The 24,611-nt window shown below is 39.8% G+C and overlaps 1 protein-coding gene across 1 annotated transcript in view; it reads left to right on the forward strand.

Annotated features, from left to right (window-relative positions):
* Nucleotides 1–15,981: 15,981 nt before the first annotated feature.
* LOC126283145 (probable ATP-dependent RNA helicase DDX28) overlaps nucleotides 15,982–24,611 on the forward strand; it is a 72,820-nt gene continuing 64,190 nt past the window's right edge. The window contains exons 1-2 of the mRNA XM_049982249.1: nucleotides 15,982–16,192; nucleotides 16,280–16,720. Coding sequence (XP_049838206.1) covers nucleotides 16,628–16,720 — 93 coding nt within the window. The 5' untranslated portion in view covers nucleotides 15,982–16,192; nucleotides 16,280–16,627. The remainder of the gene's footprint in view (nucleotides 16,193–16,279; nucleotides 16,721–24,611) is intronic.

Below are 24,611 nucleotides of genomic sequence, written 5' to 3' on the forward strand. Positions count from 1 at the left end.
ACTTTCCAGGTGGATTTGAAACTTGCAAAACCAACTGCTGACTCACAGTCGATGTATCTACTAGCAAATTTTCCAACTTGGCGTTAACTGAAACTGATGCTAACTTTAATGCAATAATACAAGTTTCAGCAAAAGTGCTTAGAGGATTGACGAAAATGACGAAATTGAGTCAGAGAGAGATTTTTATGGCCTATTAGGCTACATATTGATAAAATCATTTGATTTGCTTAACTTGAGATTCGTTAAAATTTATGTTTTCCTTGCTAGACTATTGCAAATATTGAATTTTTTTACACATTAACATAACTGCTGACTTACGCAAAATAATATTGTGATAGTATATTATCGTCTAGAATTTCTCGACTTTAATTTATTAAGGATTATCATGTATATTTCTTGTGGTGTCTTAGAATACAGCCCACATGACTGCCAAATAACTTCTGACAATACCACATCAGCCTTTATTAACAAATGATGACGATCAGACAGCCTTTTGGAAAGGGACCAGCTAACACAAGGCCAGTTGTGAAATCTCAATTAGCAGTGCAAGAAAGAATTAAGAAAATGAAATCACATTCATATGATTTCTTGACCTAGAAATTGCGTTCATCAGTGTAAAACTGTGCAAGATGTTCGAAATTCTGTGAAACATAAGAGTAATCTATACAGAAAGATGGGTTATATACAATATGTACAAAAACCAAGAGGGGCCAAGAATGAAATGCTCAGAATAAAAAAGGTATAAGACAAGAATGCAGCATTTCATCTCTAGATCCAATGTGTTTATCGAAGAAACAATGACGGAAATAAAAGGAACATTCGAGAGTGAGATTAAAACTCAAGCTGAGAGGATATCAGTGATCAAATGCAGTGATGACCCTACAGCGATCAGTGAAACTGAAGAAGTACAGGACTTGCTAAGTGATATGAACAGGGCTATGACCAAACACTATAGAATGCGAATGAACCAAAGAAAGACAGAAGTAATGTGGTATCTCAGAAATGAGATTAACGATTAACTTAACATCAAAATTGGTGACCATTAAATAGATTAAGTTAAAGAATCATACTACCTTGGAGGCAACATAATTCACCACAGATGAAAATAAGAGGACATAGAAAGCAAACTAACAGTGGCAAAAAAGCATTCTTGTCAAAAAGAAGCGTACTAGTATTAAACATAGGCCTTAAACTGAGGAAGAAATTTCTGACAACATACGTTTGAGGGCACACCATTAGGAGGTGGTGAATAATGGACTCTGGAAAACCCGAGAAGAAGAAAATCAAAGCGTTCTGATCTGCTGGTGTAGAAGGATGCTGAAAAATAGGTGGATTGATAACCTAATTAATGAGGAGGTTCTCTGCATAAGAAGAAAATAAGGTAAACATTGACAAGAAAAAGGGACATGATAATGGAAGAAGTGTCAAGGCATCAAGGAATGAGCTTCCACATTACTAGAGGGAGCTATAGAGAGTAAAAACTGTAGGGGAAGACTGAGGGACGGCCGCTGTGGCCAAGCGGTTCTAGATGCTTCAGACTGCTACTGTCTCAGGTTCGAATCCTACTTCATGCACGGATGACTGTGATGTCCTTAGGTTAGTTAATTTTAAGTAGTTCTAAGTTCCAGGGGACTGATGACCTCAGATGTTAAGCCCCATAGTGCTCAGAGCAGTTTATGACTGAGATTGGAATATATCCTACAGACAGTTGAAGCTGTGGAAGCTGAGACCCTACTTGGGAGACTGGCAAAGAATGAGACACTTTACAGCTTCAATTATCCGTTGGCTATATTCCAATCTCGGTCAAAAATGGATCTGAGCACTTTTTCTTTCTGTATGATTATAGGAAAATCTGTAGGACCATTAGTGTCTTTTGAGATCTGCTTCAGAAACTGGCCTCTGTATTGTTATGAGATATTTGTATCTCAAAACCAGACATCACTAGTGCCAAAGCTATTCGTGAAAGTATAAACAAACACTGTTTATTTGTAGATGGTGAATTAGCAATGCTTTTTAATTACTTTGGTGAATAGTGAAGACTTCTATGCAGCCTATATGCAGCTAGTGCATCAATCAAGACATCTACTATATGTGAATCATCTGACAGTATTTACTATTAGTATCAGCTCCCAGAAACTGGAAATTTTATACCATTGCCTACACTACATGGGGTATAGCAAGTCAGTCTACAGGCTGTAACATTTTCAAGTGCACTTGCTGCAGAATATTGTGGATAGTGCCAAATAATACCCAGTTGAGTCTTCCAAGCATGCACTGCAAGGGCTGGTATTTTCGATAATTCTTTACCACAATCAGTTCATCTCGGCATCAAAGCAATTCAGATTACATATGCTATGGAAATTCTCTGTGAATGTAATTGAGAATCCTTGTTGATAACAATGATACAAAGCACTCTCCGCTATGTATAGTAGAGAGATTTGTCGCACTTATATTCATTCATTTGATCTGATCAAACAAGAACCTTCAGCCCACCTCTTACATTTGATCTAGTTGGAGCATACACTCTAGTTAAGCTATTCAGTGATTTTCGATTTGGCTAGAAAGGTTATCCAGAGACTTTGTCGAGTTTGGTAGAAATAAATATAGAATCGTAGTGTGATAATTGGATATTGTAAAATGGCTCATTAGAATGAAAATGGATAATAAATCATTAGATTTCATCTCCTGAAAGAAGCTGTATGCTGTGTATTATAACTAAAAAGCTGAGAAATATGACTGAAAATGAGTCTGCACCTGCATCTCAGTGTACTTACTCTGTAAGAGAATATAGAGAATACTATTTTGGCGTTTTATTTAGTAAATAAACTGGGGCTATGTCCACTTCTGATGAAGCAGCCAAAAATTTATCTTTTGCCAAACATTTTCCTACTGTTGCTACAGTATTAGATATTAGCGCAGAAGTATTGGTTCTGGTGTCACATAACACTTTGGTAAAATGATGAGCTGCACGACCTATACAGTATTGAGAATGATGATCACAACTCTTTTAGTTAAGTGATTTAGAGGGGCATGCTTTTTTTGGGAACTTGTATTATTGTGTGGAAGCACATTGCATATCTTCAAGGTGGGATGATGAGAACAGTTTTCATTACACGTTGCAGTGCCTACGGCTTGGGCCGTTTATTCCATGCACGTCAGTCCCAGATGCTCTGCACCATAAGGAGGAAGTACTTTGACGATCGATATTATATCATGGGAAGAAGAGACGAAGCTGAGCTGCCATACCTAAAAGAACTGTCACCCAACTTGTTCCAAGCACATGTAACTAAATGAGATGTTTGAATACTGTAATTTATGCATCAGTCTTACATGAAAAGAAGTGCTTTGCATTAACTGGTAGAAGCTGAAGACATTGATAAGCACTTTCAAGTTTTCGCACAGATACAGTGACAACGGAGAAGTCATAATAGCAAAGTGCATAGCTACAACACTAGAGGAAAGGCTGATTTTCACTATTCCGGGTTAAATCTGAATTTGGGACAGAAACGGCTGAATTATGCTTTCAAAAATATCTTTGGTCATTAACAAAATATCATAAACGTCCGACAATCAACCAACTTTGCTTAGCCTTCACCACGACATTTTCTATGTGTTCCTTCCAATTTATGTTGTTAGTAATTGTAATACCTAGTTATTTGGTTGAATTTGTGGCTTTTAGATTAGACTGATTTATCGTGTAACCAAAGTTCAACGCGTTCCATTTAGCACTCATGTGGATGACCTCACACTTTTCTTTATTTAGGGTCAACTGCCACTTTTCGCACCATTCAGGTATTATTTCTAAGTCGTTTTGCAGTTTGTTTTGATCTTCTGAAGGCTTTATTTGTCGATAAACGACAGCATCATCTGCAAACAACCGAAGACGGCTGCTCAGACCATCTCCCAAATCGTTTACATTGATAAGAAACAGCAAAGGGCCTATCGACACGAATTTGGGGAACTCCAGAAATCACTTCTGTTTTACTCGATGACTTTCCGTCAATTACTACGAACTGTGACCACTCTGACATGAAATCACAAATCCAGTCACATAACTGAGACGATATTCCATAAGCATGTGATTTCACTATGGACCGCTTGTGTGGTACAGTGTCAAAAGCCTTCTGGAAATCCAGAAATACGTAATCGATCTGAAATCCCTTGTCAATAGCACTCAACATTTCAGGTGATTAAAGAGTTAGTTGTGTTTCACAGGAACGATGTTTTCTAAAACCATAATGACTGTGGGTCAATAGACCATTTTCTTGGAGGTAATTCATCATGTTCGAACACAATATTTGTTCTAAAATCCTGCTGCATATCGAAGTTAACGATATGGGCCTGCAATTTAATGGAACTCCTACTACCTTTCTTGAATATTGGTGTAACCTGTGCAGCTTTCCAGTCTTTGTGTACGGATCTTTCGTCGAGCGAACGGTTGTATATGATTGTTAAGTATGGAGCTAATGCATCAGCAAATTCCGTAAGGAACCGAATTGGTATACAGTCTGGACCAGAAGTCTTGCTTTTATTAAGTGATATAAGTTGCTTCACTACTCCGAGCATATTTACTTCTACGTTATTCATGTTGGCAGCTGTTCTCGATTCCAATTCTGGAATATTTATTTTGTCTTCTTTTGCGAAGGCATTTCGGAAGGCTGTGTTTAGTAACTCTGCTTTGGCAGCACCGTCTTCTGTTTTTTCTCCATTGCTATCGCCCAGAGAAGGCATTGATTGTTTCTTGCCGTTAACATACTTCACATATGACCAGAATCTCTTTGGATTTTCCGCGAGATTTCGAAACGAAGTTTCGTTGTGGAAACTGTTATAGGTATTTCGCATTGAAGTCCTCGCAATATTTCGAGCTTCAGTAAAATCGGTGTATGTGGAGATGCAATTATAGAGTCCGGCTTTGTAGTGTTGAAATCGTGTCGGGAAGGTAAAGTGAAGTTGTCGGTGACAGCTGGAGATGAATAGTGTAACTGACGTTGGTGGCACTGGTGTCCTGTGGTCGTAAACTGTGGTGGCTGGGCAGTAATCCAATGTAGAATCAGGTGAATGTAGTCATTGGAATCGGCGATGCCATGTAAAGATCGACAGCAGACAGTGATCGAGCTGAATTCCAGTGAGTCATGCAGAATAGAAATGGGATACACTTTGTGCTCTCCAGCCAGAGAGGCATGCCTTAAGATGCCAACGACAGAAGAGCCAGGAGGGGAGAAGAAACACAGTGTGCAGTCGTGTGTGTTTTGTTGCATGTCCAGGATCGGCGACAGTGCACATGCTGGAGTCAGTAGAGTGGAGAATGGACATGGTCAGACATTGGGTTTGTGTGACTGGTCAGCGGCACCCAGGATTAACGTGTGCTGCCACGCTCGTCGTCAAGATGGCCGTGTGCCGATACCATGAGCTACTCGTGTATCATGATGAGGGAGGTAGATGTGTCATTATTGCATTGCAGGAGCAATGCACTCTCTACACAGAGTGCATCTGATGATGCATGGGAGTCAGTGCAGTGTCGGCGAATCATCAAGAAGTCGTTAGCTGAGGAAACATACTGCTTCGCTATGTTGGTGAATGTACGATTGTCTTCCTGTTGATTGTCTTGCATAGTCGATGTATCAGGTCGGGTTAGAGTCGCCAGGGCGAAAGGTTCTAGGATGGAGCTCCCCACGTCGAAGTGCAGGAGTGCAGCCTAATGTACAAACAAGGGAAGGTGGAACTGGCATAAGAGGTCCATCGCTAGGTATGGTTTTGTGATGTTCTTATAAGAGAATGTTGATGCCGTGCGACTGCTACGGGCGCAGGTTCCAATCCTGCCTCGGGCATGGATGTGTGTGAAGTCCTTAGGTTAGTTAGGTTTAAGTAGTTCTAAGTTCTAGGGGACTAATGACCACAGCAGTTGAGTCCCATAGTGCTCAGAGCCATTTTTGAATGTCGATGTGAGGTGGCGAGATTGGCTGGTTGGTTGGTTAGTTACATATTCAGTGAATCATCGTGTATGATAGATTGTAATTCAGTGGAACTAGTCATTTTACACTTATATCGCAAATTAATTTCTACATATGGTTACATTCTGAACATTTATAGTTTTTTTTATAAAACGAAAAAATATGTATAGACGTGAGTTAGTAATTTCTGCCCATCATCTTTTACGCATTACAGTAATGCAACAGTGGAAATTTTTCTACAGATAGAAGGAGTTGTTGAGGAGAATCCGCCTCAGTTTGTTTTCAAATTTTACTCTGCTGTCTGTTAGACACTTTATATCACTGGGTATGTGATCAAAAATTTTTGTTGCAAGACTGTGCATTCTTTTTTTGTGCTAAAGACAACATTAAAGTACAGTAATGAATGTCATTTTTGTTCTGGTATTGTAATTATGTACCTCATTGTTCCTTTTGAACTGTAGTGGATTATTTACAACAAACTTCATGAGGGAATAAATTGTGATGCAGAAATTAGTGGAAGAAGCATCTGTAGTACCAGCAACACTATCAGTACCCGTAACATCACAAATACCAGTAGAAGCTGATGCAACTGAAGTAGCAGCAGTAGTAGCAGCTTCAACACCGCAACCACCACTTACATACATACATACATACATACATACATACATGCATACATTAAAACTTGTTCCATAGATCATGAATACGATGTTTCATAATGATGTTGAATGTGACATTTTAATGTAAGTTTTCTTCACACAAAACAGTTACTTAATTTTTTTTACAGTTACTACTTCATATCTAGAAATTCATCTACTGAGTAGAAGGAGTTGTTATTCAGAAACTCTTTCAATTTATTTTCAAATGTTAGAATAGGTGGATGGTTTCAAGTACTTAGGATGCATATTCTCACAGGATGTTAACATAGTGAATGAACTGGAAGTGAGGTGCAGCAAAGCTATGATCTACTCTCTTCTGCAAGAAGGAAGTCAATACCAAGACTAAGTTATCTGTGCACCGTTCAATCTTTCGACCAACTTTGTTGTATGGGAGCGAAAGCTGGATGGATTCAGGTTACCTTATCAACAAGGTTGAGGTTACAGATATGAAAGTTGCTAGGATGATTGCAGGTACTATTAGATGGGAACAATGGGAGGAGGGTGCCCACAATGAGTCAGGACCAACAGGCTTAGATGGTGGGGTCATGTTACATGCATGGGAGAAGCAAGGTTACCCAAGAGACTCATGGGTTCAGCAGTAGAGGGTAGGAGGAGTCGGGGCAGACCAAAGAGAAGGTACCTGGCTTCGGTTAAGAATGATTTTGAAATAATAGGCTTAACATCAGAAGAGGCACCAATGTTAGCACTGAATAGGGGGTCATGGAGGAATTTTATAAGGGGGACTATGCTCCAGACTGAACGCTGAAAGGCATAATCAGTCTTAAATGATCATGATTATTATGATGATGGTTGGTTGGCTATCTGTCAGACTTTTAATGCTATTTGGCAAAGTGAGATTTAATCCAGAATAATGAAGATCATCCTTTTTTCTAGTGTTGTAGCTATGCACTTCGCTGTTATTTTTGAATAGGGATGAGTTGATAATGACAAATTTCTGAAGTGGATATATGTACTATGAAGGTACTGTGAATCCCTAGTTCCTTAGCAATGTGATCTTGAATGGGCTCCAGCTATTATTCTGATTGCACACTTTTGTGCAGTGATTAATTTCTCTCTTAATGACGAATTGCCCAAAAATTGATGCCATATGAAAGCAGTGAATGACAATAGGCATAATACACTAATTTACTGATATGTTTATCACCAAAATTTGCAATAACCCTAATAGCATAAGAAGCTGACCCTAAGCATTTTAGCATATCATCGATGTGTTTCTTCAAGTTCAATTTCTCATCAACGTACACACTCAGAAATTTCGAATATGCTGTCTTAGCAACATACTTCTATTCATAGTCTGTATTTATCAATGGTGTTAAGCCACTTACTGCACACACTTGTAGATTCCTGATCATAGATCAATGAACTGTGTCCGATGAGCTGGCAGCTTTGTATAGTGCTGTAGATTCGTCCATTGTTGATGAACCATTAAGTGGTAATGAGCTGATTTCAAATCGCAGTTGGAAGCACCACAGAACATTCATTAGAATACGAGTCAGTGAAAAGATCATGTTCAGTTTGCAGTCAGAGATGTGATATCTGGTAGCAGCCATTGTCACTGGAGTGTGAGAAGATTCATTGCCTAGGTCAGGGCGTGACATGGATGGGGATGGGCAGTGAAGGCGTGGGAGCAGTGTGTTTAGTGGAACCCTACACAGGCCTGAGTGGATGCAGATAGTGATGTTCAGTGCAGGTGTGAAAGCAGAGTGGGTTGGGGGGGGGGGGGGGGGGGGGGTTTGTTGATGTCCGAAGATCGTATATTCAGCCAGGTGAGGTGACGCTGGCCAAAGGTTGGCTCAGTAGCTGTGTGGATGGAAGGAAGGCGAGGCTGATTCTGTGGCACATGGCTGTCACCTTTGTCATCAACAGTGGGAATATGTTGTATGTTCTTGATGTGAATGCTCGTTAGCAAAATGTCGATACTCGCAAGTCATGTCTGAGATTCGCATTGTCAAAAGTGGATATGTTCCACGTTCATATTCGAAATCCAAGCAACTGGCGGCAGCAAGGGTGCTTTGAAGGAATTAACATGTGGTGCGGAAAATGTGCTCTCTGTTGCGATCGAAAGGAAATCCATACAGCCAGAGTGTTGTAGTCTAATCTTCGCATAGTATTTCTGAAAGTAGGATATGGCGATAAGGTTCCATAGTAGATCGTTTGGTGCTTTCAGTTGTTTTGTACTAGTTTGAACCACAGTATCTAGGCACTTCACTTGCACAATTGATGTCTAAAGACGGTGGAAGAGTCAGTTGAGAAGCATAGCACTGTCCAGAAGGGAAGCCATCGGCATGGCTCGCAAATGTCAGCAGTCGGCAGTTACATGTGGATCGTGTTGTCATAACTGTATTGGCGTGAATTTTACCTCATACGCGGTCGTCGCGAGTCAGCAGTATGGCATCATGGGATACAGATGGATGTAGAATATTGAATAAATGATCTGTATGTAGAGAAATACCACTTCGTTGAAGACAGTGCACGCTCTCGCTGGTCAGTGATGTTGTAATAGAGGCCGATAGGCACCACAGATCTGGAGGTTAAAACTACTCGATGAAAAATTTAACAAGTGCACAAGTTGTAAGATCGTCGATTGGGGCCTCTAAGGGCTATCTTTTTTCATCAAATGTACAGTGACACCTCAGTAACTAATAGTAATGACATCTGTAGCTCATCAGCCTACAGCAACAGCAGCTTCAGCTGCGCACCTACCTAAAGCAATAATGTTCACCAATCACGTCAGTCCAGCTTCCCATCAGCATCACGATATGGCAATTTTGCTAGCACTGTTTGGTGAACAGCATAATAACCTCTTTGTATCATTGGGCAGCCCTGCTCAATATAGGAACTGGAATTTTGTTAACAATTTCGCAATAACTGTATGGATTTAAGTTGTCTGTTACTATCAGATGTTAATTTATATGACCTGTACAGTATTTTCATGAGATTAAACACAAATTACTTAGTATTATTTTCCAGTGTACTAATTACTTATGAAAAGTACAGAGGGAGTTGTAATTGTACATTTTTGTTTGAATTTCACCTTATGTCAGTGAAGTGATTTTGAACTTTTGGGAAAATGAAAAGAAAATGTTAGATTTGAAGTTGATTGTAGGAAGTCTTGTGTCAATATTAAGCAAACAGAGGTATTTGGGGCGATAAGTGATATCCAGGCTAGCACCTTGTGTACTCTCTTTGACGCCCTGGTCACACAGGAATGAATATTATCTGCGATTTCCCTCACTTGAGTCCATGTTTCCTTGAACTATGCAGAGCAATCTCCACAAGACACCCAGTTATCTGTATACTATTTCCTAAAAATGTTTGCATATAGCAGTATCTATATTTTTTACTTACATCTTCTTTATGATTATAATTTCTTCGACGATCCTATACCCAACAGTTACATAATAATATATGAGCCGCTAACACTTGAACAGAAACATACTTAAGGTTTGTATCTAGTACGCTTTTTGTTGCCAGACCATATACAAATAATGGGCAGGTCTTACTTATCATTGAATGGGAACGTCACAGTCACCCAATTTTTACTACATGTAATCATGGCGCTCTAGGCCAGACTTGATAACTTTTTTTAGAGGGCACACAGGCTTCCCTTATTTAACAGTCAAATAAATTAAATATCCATATACCTGGGAATTAGAAAAAATGGAGTAACTTAGCCTCTATGTCTATCTTGCATTAATTATGTGCCATAAGTTAATAAACACCATGTTGTTGTTGCGGTCTTCAGCCCTGAGACTGGTTTGATGCAGCTCTCCATGCTACTCTATCCTGCGCAAGCTTCTTCATCTCCCAGTAACTACTGCAGCCTACATCCTTCTGAATCTGCTTAGTGTATTCATGTCTTGGTCTCCCTCTACGATTTTTACCATCCACACTGCCCTCCAGTACTAAATTGGTGATCGCTTGATGCCTCAGAACATGTCCTACCAACCGATCCCTTCTTCTAGTCAAGCTGTGCCACAAACTCCTCTTCTCTTCAGTTCTATTCAATACCTCGCCATTAGTTATGTGATCTACCCATCTAATCTTCAGCATTCGTCTGTAGCACCACATTTCGAAAGCTTCTATTCTCTTCTTGTCTAAAATATTTATCGTCCGTATTTCACTTCCATACATGTCTACACCCCAATGAAATACTTTCAGAAACGACTTCCTGACACTTAAATCAATACTCGATGTTAACAAATTTCTCTTCTTCAGAAACGCTTTCCTTGCCATTGCCAGTTTACATTTTATGTCCTCTATTCTTCGACTATCATCAGTTATTTTGCTCCCCAAATATCAAAACTCCTTTACTACTTTAAGTATCTCATTTCCTAATGTAATCCCCTCAGCATCACCCGACCTAATTCGACTACATTCCATTATCCTGACACCATAGCTGATATAAATACTATGATCACTATTTGCATTTATACTAAGTTGCAAAAGCAAATGAGAAGTGTCATATTCGTAACTGAAATGCACAACTGGTAAGACATGAATAATGTTACAGTAACTATATAAGCAATACTGCCTGTCTCCTGCAGGGATTTTTAACAGATGGAAGATACAAGTACTATGTCAGTTACAACCAAGACTAGAGAATAACTAACTGACTGAAATCGCTGGACACTGGTTTCAGAGCTGTGTGTTGTTTCTTCATAAAATACTGAAAATAATAATCATAAATAATACAATGAAAAGATAGATGGCTACTTGCTGTAAAGAAAACACATTAAGTTCCACACTGACACAATAAAAGGACTTACACGACAGCTTTTGGCAAAAGCTTTCCTTCACACAAGCAAGCGAGCCTCTCACACACATGAGTGTTTTTAATAGTGCCTGAATTTCTTTGTCATTTTCAGGCCCCACTAAACAAAAAGACATAGGAAGACCAGGCTTGGCAGAGCAATACTAAATCAGTCACCAAGAAAAGAGAATATCAAAAATCGAAGGTGGAAGTGCATAGGAAAATTCACACTCTCAAAAACAAAAGGTGGATGATGATATCTCAAGAAATGCAACATGAGTAGAAACTAAAAACATGCATACTTTCTCCAACATGACCAAGACCATACAGTATAGAGTCTAGTAACTGAAGATATAAAACCACTTAAATCTAGGTTGCATGGTGTATTGGGTAAGATACTGTCCTCAAGTGGAAAAGATGTGGGTTCGAATCTTGTCATGTGCTTTGACATTTTTTGTTTTTAAATCTTTATAGAAGTTACTTTGATCATTATTTTTGTTCACTTACATGGATTAAATGTATTTTTTTTCTTATGTCATGCCATACTAGTCATCATTTGAAATACATGTTAGCAAATACAGGTTATCTCTGTCTGCTAAAAAGATACAGCGAAGTAGTCAGGCGATAACTTTTCATTCTCTTAAGCTCAAACGCCAGCCAAATGAAAAATCTAAGTCAATACAAATAATACTAATAAAAATGAAAGAGTAAAGTAGATTGTCTGTGCGCTCCTCATCACAGAAATATCCTGCATTTCACCATGCATTCACGGATGTTCTTCTGGCGACTCTCACACAGCCCCCCCCCCCCCCCAGTAGGGCCGAGCTCCAGAGGGATGAGGGGGAGGGAGTGTAGGGGTATTTGTATTTCATCCGACTTCTAGGCCTCATGTGTACTGAAGGCATTACTTGCACTTCTTCAGATTCCGGTGCTGGCAGTGATGTTAGTACTTCCTCTTGTATCGCCAAGACAGTGTCGTGTGTGTCCAGTAGTGTGGGAGGTAACACGTTATGTTGGGCGTGTGCGTTCTCTTTGGTCAGTAACATATGTGCAGGTTTGACCCATTCCAGTGATACCACCTGGGTGTTCCCATTTTGATCTACATGCTTGGTATGTACATCCCCAGAATATGGGAGCTACTGCAGTGACTTGATAGCGTCAGTATAAAGCATCCCATCTGTACAAGACCGTAGACCTTTGGGCGGGAACGTAGTTCCCGCCCCATGTCTCGCGACAGCAGATGGGCGAAGTCTGGCCGTATTCTTGGGCACTATTTACAGTACATAAGACAATTCGTTCTGTCGTGCCCTGGTTTGATCAGCGAAGAATTCTGTGGGCAGTGGTAAAGGTTCACTGCAAATAAATCCTGCACTGCATGCTTCTAAGCCTGCTGTTAATGCTGTACGAAGGCCCAGCAAAATCAGTGGCAAAGCTGATGACCAGGATTGCGCGGCATGGCACATTAACGCGGCTTTTAACTTTCTGTGCCACCGCTCCACCATTCCATTGCTTGTTGGGTGGTAAGCCAAGGTATTACGATGGTGGAAACCGCAGAGGTTGGCCAATTCTGAGATGTATAGGGTAGTCGAAACGTGGGATACACAACGAAAGAAATACCCTTGCCACCGTTTCCGCTAAATTTCCGATAATGGATTTTTTTCCTCCCATCTGGTGAAGCGGTCCACTGCAGTGCAGAGGTAACGATATGCTTCTGATGGCAATAGAGGTCCCACGATGTCCAGGGGCACATGTGTGAAATGTTGCATCGTAAGTGGAAAGTCTACTACCGCTTTGTGCACGTCTCGTACATCATGGGCCCTGTGGCAGACTAACCACTTTTTTGCCCAACTACGGTAGTCCTTCTTAATATTGGACCACACGCATCTATCCATCATCAGTTTGACGCTGGCATTTTTTCCCAGATGAACCAGCCCATGGATACTGTCAAATAATTCGTGTGGCAATTTACGAACTACAAAAGGTTTCGGTTTCCCTATGATAGTTCGCAATCAAACTCTCAAACATTCATCAGCAGGCTGTATTTGCCACAGATATGAGCCAGATGTACTGTCACAACAGATTTCAGCGAGGTGTTGGTCTGTCTCTTGCGCAGCAGCTAACTCCTTGTAGCCAGCACCCTGGAAGATCGATTCCAGATGTACGTCTTGTAACGGAAAATACATTCTTGACACCATTGCTCAGCTAAATAAATAGATTATTTCATCTTTTGTTTTTTAACTGATGATAGAAATTTTCAAATGTTTTAACTGTATGATGGATAGATAAACCACAATTAAATTCACATGCACAAAGATTCCGAGTAGAAAAAGAATGCTAGGAGAAAACCATAAATGCAGCTGAAAAAGTTAAAGCATTGATTAAAATGATGTGAGAAAGGAATACAATAAAAGAAACTGAGTGTAAACCAGTTAATTAAATAAAAATAGTGATCAAAATCATTTTAATAAAGATTTAATAATAAAGAACTTTTACTCTCTCTGACAAGATGTTCTTTTGTAACACATATAAACGTTTATTTAAAATTTTTAGCAATTGCAGATTATTACAAGAAATGAACTACTATATTTTTAAAGGAACAGAAATTTTTCTTGTTTTTGTTTGTTTGTGGTTTTATAATGTCTTTTGTTAAGTAAGAATATTTTTATTTTTTGATTGTCCTTCAAATGATTTTTGCTTAGGATGTTCATGAATTTTGTTAAACCAGGTGAATTACTTTGGTTTGATGTAATCTGAAATTTTATGTGTTTATATTTCACATATTTTGTCAGTTTTGATTGTTTCTATGATAGTAGCATTTGTTATATGCTGCAGGACCAGACAAAATGCACAGCTGCATTGGATTAAGGATATGAAAACATGTAAACTTAGAGGCATGATAATGGCATGATGATGATGATGATGAGTCCCATACTCCGTTTACCGAGCGTAGGGGAGCGACGCGGGAGACCCGCGCCGCCATACTAGGCAAGGTCCTAGTGGAGGTGGTTTGCCATTGCCTTCCTCCGACCGTAATGGGGATGATTGATGATGATGATGAAGACGACACAAACACCCAGTCATCACGAGGCAGGTGAAAAATCCCTGACCCCGCCGGGAATCGAACCCGGGACCCCGTGCTCGGGAAGCGAGAACGCTACCGCGAGACCACGAGCTGCGGACGATAATGGCATAGAAAGACAAAAACATACATCTGAATAATAACATGAAAGATCCAAATATACCTCGTTTGCATCGATGAAACCAACTGACAGTCAATTTAATAAGGCAAATGGTATATAATTTGAAACATACATATGGATACTAAACTGATGATGAAACACACTACATTTAGGCTCATGATGAAAATAAATTTACATATATATCAATAGAGGATAATGATGTATTGGGCTAGAAATGAATAACTTTTTAGCTATAGGAATGGGGTGATGTATGAAAAGTCTGAGAGGGAGAAAAGAGAGAGGAAGTATTGCTGTAGAGTGAGAGGCAGAGAGAGAGAGAGAGAGAGAGAGAGAGAGAGAGAGAGAGAGAGAGAGAGAGGAGAGAGCACATTTATTTTTTAAAAGTCATTGTGTGCATTATATTGTTACATTGATACACACGTTATATACATTATTAGAATGTGTTATGGCAGATCATTTTGTTGCCTGATTTACTTGGTTGGTTGGTTGGTTGGTCTGGGGGAGGGAACCAAACACTGAGGTTATTGGTCTCATTGGATTAGGGAAGGATGATGGAGGAAGTTGGCAGAGCTTTTTCAAAGGATCCATCCAGTCACCTGCCTGAAGTGATTTAGTGAAATCGTGGAAAACCTAAGTCAGGTTGGCTGGACTCAGTTTTGAACTGTTGTCCTCCCAAATTAGAATTCAGTGAAGTGATTTATTTGGGTACAAGAAAAAGAACACTGTGGAATTAGGTTTGCACATGTGAAGTACATTTTGGGACAGTGACACTGACACTCTTTCACTTTGACTTTCCACACTTTGACCACTTGTCATTGATCATGATGTTGTGGAGTTGGAGGGTTGGGTCTGAAGAGCCTGCAGGCTCTAAAATTGATTTTGATTTGTGTAGTAATGGTTAAAAGATTTCAGTTATCACACAGATTGTCACACATAAACTTTTTTCCTTCAGAAATAACTATTCCACTTATGAATCAGTTATTTATGACTCTAGTTCTTTTTCTTGTGTAGACTGCCTTGTCTGTTGGAGGCTTGTTATGATTTTGGTAAGGCACAGTCGTCGGAAATATTAATTGAGTCTCTGACTACATGTACACAATAGAAATCGTCTACAGATGAATGAATAAGTAATATGTGAATAAATAATAACTGCATTGCTTCCCTTGTCTTTGAAACTGCCGATATATAGTTTCCATACATGCAGGATAAAACAGCTGCAACACAAGATTGTTTCTTCTAAATATGTTCATTCTCATGTAGTGCCATAGACTGCATATATATATATATATATATATATATATATATATATATATATATATATATATATATATATATATATATATATATTCTATGGCACTACATGAGAATGAACATATTTTGAAGAAACAGACTATATATATAGTGTGTGGCAATGATAGTGTGGAGGAATAAAGAGGCAGGAAGGATTACCTTTTCTTTAACATTTTGTAAATAGCAAGGCTCAGCACATGATCATAAAGATTTTTTATAATTCTAGCTGGGTCTCACCGCTTGAACACTAGTGAAACTGCTAATTGTTTTTTGCTCTTTTAGAGTGACCTCCTTCCTTCAATAGCTAGATCTAGAACTATGGTAAGTATTAATGTTAAAATAATAATACCTTATTCAGAATAAAATAAATCATTGTATATGTATAAAACAATTTACATTTCTCAACAGGAAATCGCCTCAAGGCAACATGACTACTGATAAAATGTTTGCCGACATCTGTATCATTGGCACCAAAGATATTTGTTTTACGTTTATTACGGTTTAATGGCGCCATTCGATAGGCGTTGCGGTTTGTCTATACCTTTACGAATAACTTTGACACTATTGACATCTGTGCTAGTGTTTACTGATTACTGTTTATAAACCCATAGCTAATAACACTATGGGTTATGGACGACGAAGAGCGTGACAGTTTTTGACTGATGTTATTTGCTAGGGAAATTTATGTGAAAATCTATGGGAATTGTTAAGCTCGTTGAGAATTAGCTGTTTCGAAACTTTCACTGACCAGCAGGTATGAGGCAAATGATATTTGCCAGTGTTTTCGACGAATTTTTGCATGTACCTCGTGTTTACCTGCCGGCGAGGAGAAGTATTGTTATTACCAAAGTAAGTTTGTTACTGTTAACAAATGGGTTTGGGTATTACGGATCATATTTCACAATAGGAATGAAACCAGTCCCATTCTATTTGACAAATTAGCAAATAATTATTACTACTGCACATCTTGCTAAGCTTCCCTAGTTTTGATGTGTGAGTTGAAAGATTACATTTATTTTACTTTGTAACCAACAAAACTTTCCACATTTTAATGAACTATCATCTGTATGATTTTATTTCTTTACTTGACTCTGGTCACTTGAGAATGTTTATTTCTGTACATTTTTTTGCCAGGAGTCATCACAGTGGTGCCTCTTCCTAACTTTAGAAGGAACTGTATGACTGTAATTACACGTACAAAATATGTTATGTACTGTAGCTATTGTATATCTATTTTATGCATTTAATACTTTACAGCTGATATCCTACTGGTTAATGCTAGTCAGTGTCTTAAAATTTGTCGAATGATTATAATCATTTTTGTATCAGAAATCACTTCAGTTTTCTTTGAAAATAATTTCTTATTTATGTTCTTGGAGAAGTTGATAGTTTATTAAACCAAATTGAACCATTGATGTGTGCTCTTCTATCTGTTATTTTCAATGTCGTTCTTTTTTGCAAATAGTTGTGCATGCAAATTCAAACCAGAGCCACTATCTGCAAACATGTCCTTCATTTGGTTCCCTAAAACCACACTAGAGAGAGATACAAAAATTGGACTTGGGTCAGCAGTAAGAATCAAACCTGAACCAAAGGCTCAACAGTCTTTGCACTGTCACTTCCTCTATGAAAAGAAGTGGCACTGATTTTATCTGATGGGCCACATGAATTTGCACACCGCAGTGACCTGATTGGTGAACTTCAATGCTAAGTAACTTGGAAATAGTGCAACACATCAAATTTTTATTCTCAGCCATTCTTTCTCTGCACAACCTATTGTGGAGCCCTCTTACAAGCTTTTCAGACTGTTTCTGATCATCCTGTACATAAAAGGTATAATTAGTGCTCTATTTATGATACAGGTGTAATTTCTAAAACAGTTAATGATCCACCAAGTGGTATTTTTTCTAAAATAAGTCCTGGGTCTACAAATGTGGGCTTATATTGAGTTTTAGAAAGAGAATGTATCCAGTTTTATCTGGCAAAAAAGTTAACCGATTGGTAAATACCACAATATTTTGCACTAAATTTGAGATAGAAATTTATTCAGTTCAGTCATGTCCTCTAATTCTATGCTGAGTTTCTCCGTCAGAAATTATGTACTTCTGGTGTCTAATAAACTTTCATGAATTAAAATATCATATTATATGATGTCTTCCATTTAAGTAACTGAAACCAAAGTGCTGCATTAAACCACGGGAGCCGGCCACTGTGGTTGAGCCGTTCTAGATGCTTCAGTCCAGAACTGCGCACCTGCCTGCCCTGCTTCAGAGGATCATTCTCAGCCTTCAAGGTCTGGGCAATCGCAGAGGGTGGGCTTATTGGTAGTTGAGAGCTCCACTGTTAGGCACGTAATGGGGCCCCTTAGGGATATGGCGGCTAAGGAGGGGAAGAAATCCAGTGTGCATTCCGGGAGGAGTCATTCCTGATGTGGAAAGGGTCCTTCCGGATGCCATGAAGAGCACAGGGTGCAGCCAGCTGCAGGTGATGGCACATGTCACTAATGACGTGTGTCGCTTTGGATCTGAGGAAATTCTCTCTGGATTCCAGTGGCTATCTGATTTGGTGAAGGCTGCCGGTCTTGCTTACAAGATGAAGGCAGAGCTCACCATCTGCAGCATCATCGACAGAACCGACTGCGGACCTTTTGTGCAGAGCCGGGTGGAGGGTCTGAATCAGAGGCTCAGACGGTTTTGCGACCTTGTTGGCTGCAGATTCCTTGACTTGCACCATAGGGTGGTGGGGTTTCGGTTTCCGCTGAATAGGTCAGGAGTTCACTACACTCAGCTGGCGGCTACACGGGTAGCGGAGGCTGTGTGGCGTGGACTGGGTGGTTTTTTAGGTTAGAAGGCCTCGGGAAAGTACGGGGTGGGCTGCAATCTCAAAGGGTGCATGGCAAATACAGGATGTGCTTGGATCAAGGAACAGTCGGAATTGTAGTTGTAAATTGTTGTAGTTGTGCTGAGAAAGTCCCTGAGCTTCAAGCGCTAATAGAAAGCACAGAAGCTGGAATCGTTATAGGTACAGAAAGCTGGCTAAAGCCTGTTTCTGCAGAAATTTTTACAAAGTCTCAGACGGTGCTCAGGAAAGATAGATTACGCAGAATTGGTGGTGGAGTGTTTGTGTCTGTCAGTATCACACTGTCTGTGATCACAAGGTCATTGTAGCTTGGCTCAATACCGTTTCTTCCAAATCCACCAGAAACAAACGCAAAATAATTTTATTTAAAAAAGCGGATAAAGTGTCACTAGAAGCCTTCCTAAATCTCCATTCCTTCCGAACTGACTATGCAAATGTAGACGAGATGTGGCTCAAATTCAAAGATATAGTAGCAACAGCAATTAAGAGATTCATACCTCATAAATTGGTAAGAGATGGAACGAATCCCCCGTGGTACACAAAACAGGTCCGAACGCTGTTACAGAGGCAACGGAAAAAGCATGCGAAGTTCAGAAGAACGCGAAATCCCAAAGATTGGCTAAAATTTAGAGATGCGCAAAATTTGGCACAGACTTCAATGCGAGATGCCTTTAATAGGTTCCACAACGAAACATTGTCTCAAAATTTGGTAGAAAATGTGAAGAAATTCTGGTCGTATGTAAAGTACACAAGCGGCAAGATGCAGTCAATACCTTTGCTGCCGATGGTACTGTTACCGACGACTGTGCCGCTAAAGCAGAGTTATTGGATGCAGTTTTCCGAAATTCCTTCACCAGGGAAGACGAATGGAATGTTCCAGAATTTGAAACATGAACAGCTGCTAGCATGAGTTTCTTAGAAGTAGATACCTTAGGGGTTGCGAAGCAGCTCAAATCGCTTGATACAGGCAATTCTTCAGGTCCAGATTGTATACCGATTAGGTCCTTTTCAAATTACACTGATACAATAGCTGCTCCCTACTTAGCACTCATATACAACTGCTCGCTCACCGATAGATCTGTACCTACAGATTGGAAAATTGCGCAGGACGCACCAGTGTTTAAGAAGGGTAGTAGGAGTAATCCATCTAACTACAGACCTATATCATTGACGTCGGTTTGCAGTAGGGTTTTGGAGCATATACTATATTCAAACATTATGAATCACCTCGAAGGGAACGATCTATTGATACGTAATCAGCATGGTCTCAGAAAACATCGCTCTTGTGCAACGCAGCTAGCTCTTTATTCGCATGAAGTAATGGCCACTATCGACAGGGGATCTCAAGTTGATTCCGTATTTCTAGATTTCCGGAAAGCTTTTGACACTGTTCCTCACAAGTGACTTCTAATCAAGCTGCCAGTCTATGGGATATCGTCTCAGTTGTGCGACTGGATTTGTGATTTCCTGTCAGGAAGGTTGCAGTTCGTAGTAATAGACCCCAAACCATAGAGTAAAACTGAAGTGATATCAGGTGTTCCCCAGGGAAGTGTCCTGGGACCTCTGCTGTTCCTGATCTATATAAATGACCTGGGTGACAATCTGAGCAGTTCTCTTAGGTTGTTCGCAGATGATGCTGTAATTTACCATCTAGTAATGTCATCTGAAGACCAGTATCAGTTGCAAAGCGATTTAGAAAAGATTGCTGTATGGTGTGGCAGGTGGCAGTTGACGCTCAATAACGAAAAGTGTGAGGTGATCCACATGAGTTCCAAAAGAAATCCATTGGAATTAGATTACTCGATAAATAGTACAATTCTCAAGGCTGTCAATTCAACTAAGTACCTGGGTGTTAAAATTATGAACAACTTCAGTTGGAAAGACCACATAGATAATATTGTGGGGAAGGCGAGCCAAAGGTTGCGTTTCATTGGCAGGACACTTAGAAGATGCAACAGGTCCACTAAAGAGACAGCTTACACTACACTCGTTCGTCCTCTGTTAGAATATTGCTGCGCGGTGTGGGATCCTTACCAGGTGGGATTGACAGAAGACATCGATTGGGTGCAAAAAAGGGCAGCTCGTTTTGTATTATCACGCAATAGGGGAGTGAGTGTGGCAGATATGATACCCGAATTGGGATGAAGTCATTACAGCAAAGACATTTTGCGTCTTGGCGAGATCTTTTTATGAAATTTCAGTCACCAACTTTCTCTTCCAAATGCGAAAATATTTTGTTGAGCCCAACCTACATAGGTAGGAATGATCATCAAAATAAAATAAGAGAAATAAGATCTCGAACAGAAAGGTTTAGGTGTTCATTTTTCCTGTGCGCTGCTGGGGAGTGGAATGGTAGAGAGATAGTATGATTGTGGATCGATGAACCCTCTGCCAAGCACTTAAATGTGAATTGCAGAGTAGTCATGTAGATGTAGCTGCTATGGTTGCAGGGTTGAATCCTGCCTTGGGCATGGATGTGTGTGATGTTTAAGTAGTTCTAAGTCTAGGGGACTGATGACCACATATGTTAAGTCCCATAGTGCTTAGAGCCATTTGAAACCCAGAAAGTTAAGAAACTATTCATTATATTGTTACATTGGATTTTTCACTGTTTGGAAAAAAGGTAAAATTTCCCTTCGATCTGGAAACAAAGTCAGATGCAAGCAGCAGAAATGGGGTGCCTCTAGAAAAGAAAGGCCATGACTAGGAGGGACAAAATCCACCACTGTCATGGTTTGAGGCAGTCCTCACATAACTCTATCCTGTGCAAGTCCCTTTGCATTGAGGTGCCCTTACTTTCGTCCAACATGTGAATTTGGTTAGCTAGCTATAGGAGAGCTTACATCTTAATGTGGACTCCAAACCATAATGTAACATGGCATTTTTCACTTTTTGAAATCATTGACAGAGGTGAAAGAAATGGAAAGTGACAGGATAAAAAACAAGGCTTTACTGAGGACTGAACTCCAGACCTTTGGATTTGTGATCTGATACTTAGCTATGAAGACAAGCAGCAGAATGTTATAGAAGTATTAAACTGTGAATATATGTGAATAGTTTATTGAAACTTTAAATAGGCTCAGTACTGATCTTAAATTGTGATCAATGGAATGATTTTATAATATATGAATGCCAATGGATATTCAAATGATGTGGGAATGAAATGATTAAACTTAGTTCATGAAATGTCATTAAGGAACTAAATGTATCAGACCATCAGTCTCATTTAATATCAGTAGCTAAAACAGTATTTACTATGCTTGTCTGTGGGATTAATAACAACTTTAAACAACATGTCATTTTTATATCATGAATTATTTTCAGACAGATTTGTTTGTCTGTCTTCCCCTTCGATCTGGAAACAAAGTCAGATGCAAGCAGCAGAAATGGGGTGCCTCTAGAAAAGAAAGGCCATGACTAGGAGGGACAAAATCCACCACTGTCATGGTTTGAGGCAGTCCTCACATAACTCTATCCTGTGCAAGTCCCTCCATCTCCTAATAACTACTGGGACTACTTGCTTACCGTATCCATCTCTTGGTTTCCCTCTACAATCCTCCCACCTGATCCCTTCTCGCCACTCACACACACACTCACACGCTTCCCTCCAATAGCCGGCTTGTGTGGCTGAGCAGTTCTAGGCCCTTCAGTCTGGAACCGTGTGACCGCTACAGTCGCAGGTTCGAATCATGCCTCGGGCATGGATGTGTGTGATGTCCTTAGGTTAGTTAGGTTTATGTAGTTCTAGGGAACTGATGACCGGAGATGTTGAGTACCATAGTGCTCAGAGCCATTTGAACCATTTCCCCCTCCAATACCAAATTTACGGTTATGGTTCCTTGATCTCTCAAATGTGTTCTAACAAATGACGCCTTATTTTCAATAAAGCTGGGCAGCAAATTTCTTTAGCCCATGAGGATGCATGAACCTTACTGTAACATCTCATCCTTCACAATTCACCTTCTCAGCAATTCCCAAATACCAATAATAGTCATACACATTTCAACATAGCAACTTGGGTGCACAGTGCATTCTGGCATTAGTGGTGAAAGTGCATCTGAAAAATCATGCATGATACTAAAGTCCATATCACAGCTCAGCCTTTTTGCTCCAATCTTGGTGAGATCATTGGTACAATGTGTTGCATAGATCATGTTCCAGGAATTGTTTTTGCACTTGAGTTACCACTTCACAATGGTTTCAGTAAAATCTCGGGAGTATCTGCAGTGAAACTGATCTAACATACCTCTTGCAATGTCCTTTTTTGCTGCTCCTGGGGGCATATGCTGCCTGTGTGGTAAAGGAAACAATGTGTGCAGCTGGGCAGCAGTGCTGCTGCTGATAAAGATGTGGTTGCTTACAAGGTCATCCAAGCTGCGGAGCAGGTGTGCACCCCACAAGAGGTGGTGTGACATCCCATGTAACCAGTACTAGAGAGTTGACTGCTGCGATGTTTTTTCCCATCAGAAATGAACTCTCAGCAGTGTGGGCAGTTTTGTAGTCTCATAACTTATGTCAGAGACAGATATGATTTCTTCAGTGTTTGCTTCCTTACTTCATAGTCAACATTAGCTAAACTGTAACAACCCTGATAAAGGGGACCACATAGTCATGCCCACACGAACATTTAAAATTAGGTTGGCAGCCCAGTCTGCATGTGGTTGCCTACAGTCCCTTTTTTATGCCAGAATTCTAATTTAGCTGCAATAACATGTTTCTTCATTAAAAAATGATCTAGCAATAAAGAAACAATAGAGGTAACTAAAGTTCCTTTGGATTTATCAATGAGTCTAGTTTTTGTGTCATAGCTGATGCAATTCCTAACAAGGAAGTGACCTTTGTCTTTCCACACTGCATATCTGACAGGGCCAAAAAATGTAACTGCAATTGTGATGTGACTCAGTTAAAAAGTTGGCTGTAGGGAGAATTGTACCATTAGTAACTAATACTGCATATAATCAAAGAAATTTTTAACTTTACATCGTGTTTATCTCTTTTCAAGTATTTGTTTAACAGTGGAAAAATGCTCCTATCAGAGCACTAAAAAAAGGTGAATATGCTCCTCTGTATTAAAAAAGTCTCCTCAGCACCTTTTTTCCTAAAAATATTGGCATGCACACACGTTTGTTCTTTTTTTAACATGCAGCTCACCTCTGACTCCTACAAGCTGTCAAAACTGTAACTCGCTTACATCCACTAGTCCATCACTGTAAGTCTAAATTGCTCATTCTCACACACTCCTTTAGCCCAACTCATTGGCATTATCCCTTTGTGGCTCTCCAGCTGTCACTGTCTCCGGTCTCACAGCCACAGCTGCCTTCGTTCTGTCCTACTACTACTACTGCTTTCTCTTACTGTCGCTGTCTTCATCTTGTTCTTTCTTACTGCTACAATTTCATTCGTTCCTTCCCACTGCTGCTGTGACTTCTTACTGTCACTATATTTTTCTTAATGTCATTGTCATTGTCACTCCCTACTGTCCACTTGCAGTCTCCTTCTCCTTATTCTCTCCCACTGGCACTTTTTCCTCCTTCACTCATTTCCTAACACCTTTCTCTGGAAGTCAATTATGTTCCACTGTCACCGTGTACCTCACTCTTGCACTGCTGTTGTCTCCTTTGACCTTTCTATACCACAACCAGTGTCTACTATGTTCCTGTATTTATTACTTCTCTGGCTCTTTCCCACTGCCATTGTCTCCTCCTCTCTCAGCATAAAAAAGTGTGAATGTGTTCGCATATACATATCTATATGAAAATTTCTAGAGGTGCTGAGGAAGGTAGAGTAAGTCAGTTGGTACAACACTTTTCAGTCAGTTTTTTTTAATAAAGAGGAGCATATCCCTTTTTTGTGTTCCAATAGGAGCATTTTTCTGGTGGTT

The sequence above is a fragment of the Schistocerca gregaria genome, chromosome 1, assembly GCF_023897955.1.
Source record: "Schistocerca gregaria isolate iqSchGreg1 chromosome 1, iqSchGreg1.2, whole genome shotgun sequence".
In the NCBI taxonomy this organism is placed as follows: Eukaryota; Metazoa; Arthropoda; class Insecta; order Orthoptera; family Acrididae; genus Schistocerca; species Schistocerca gregaria.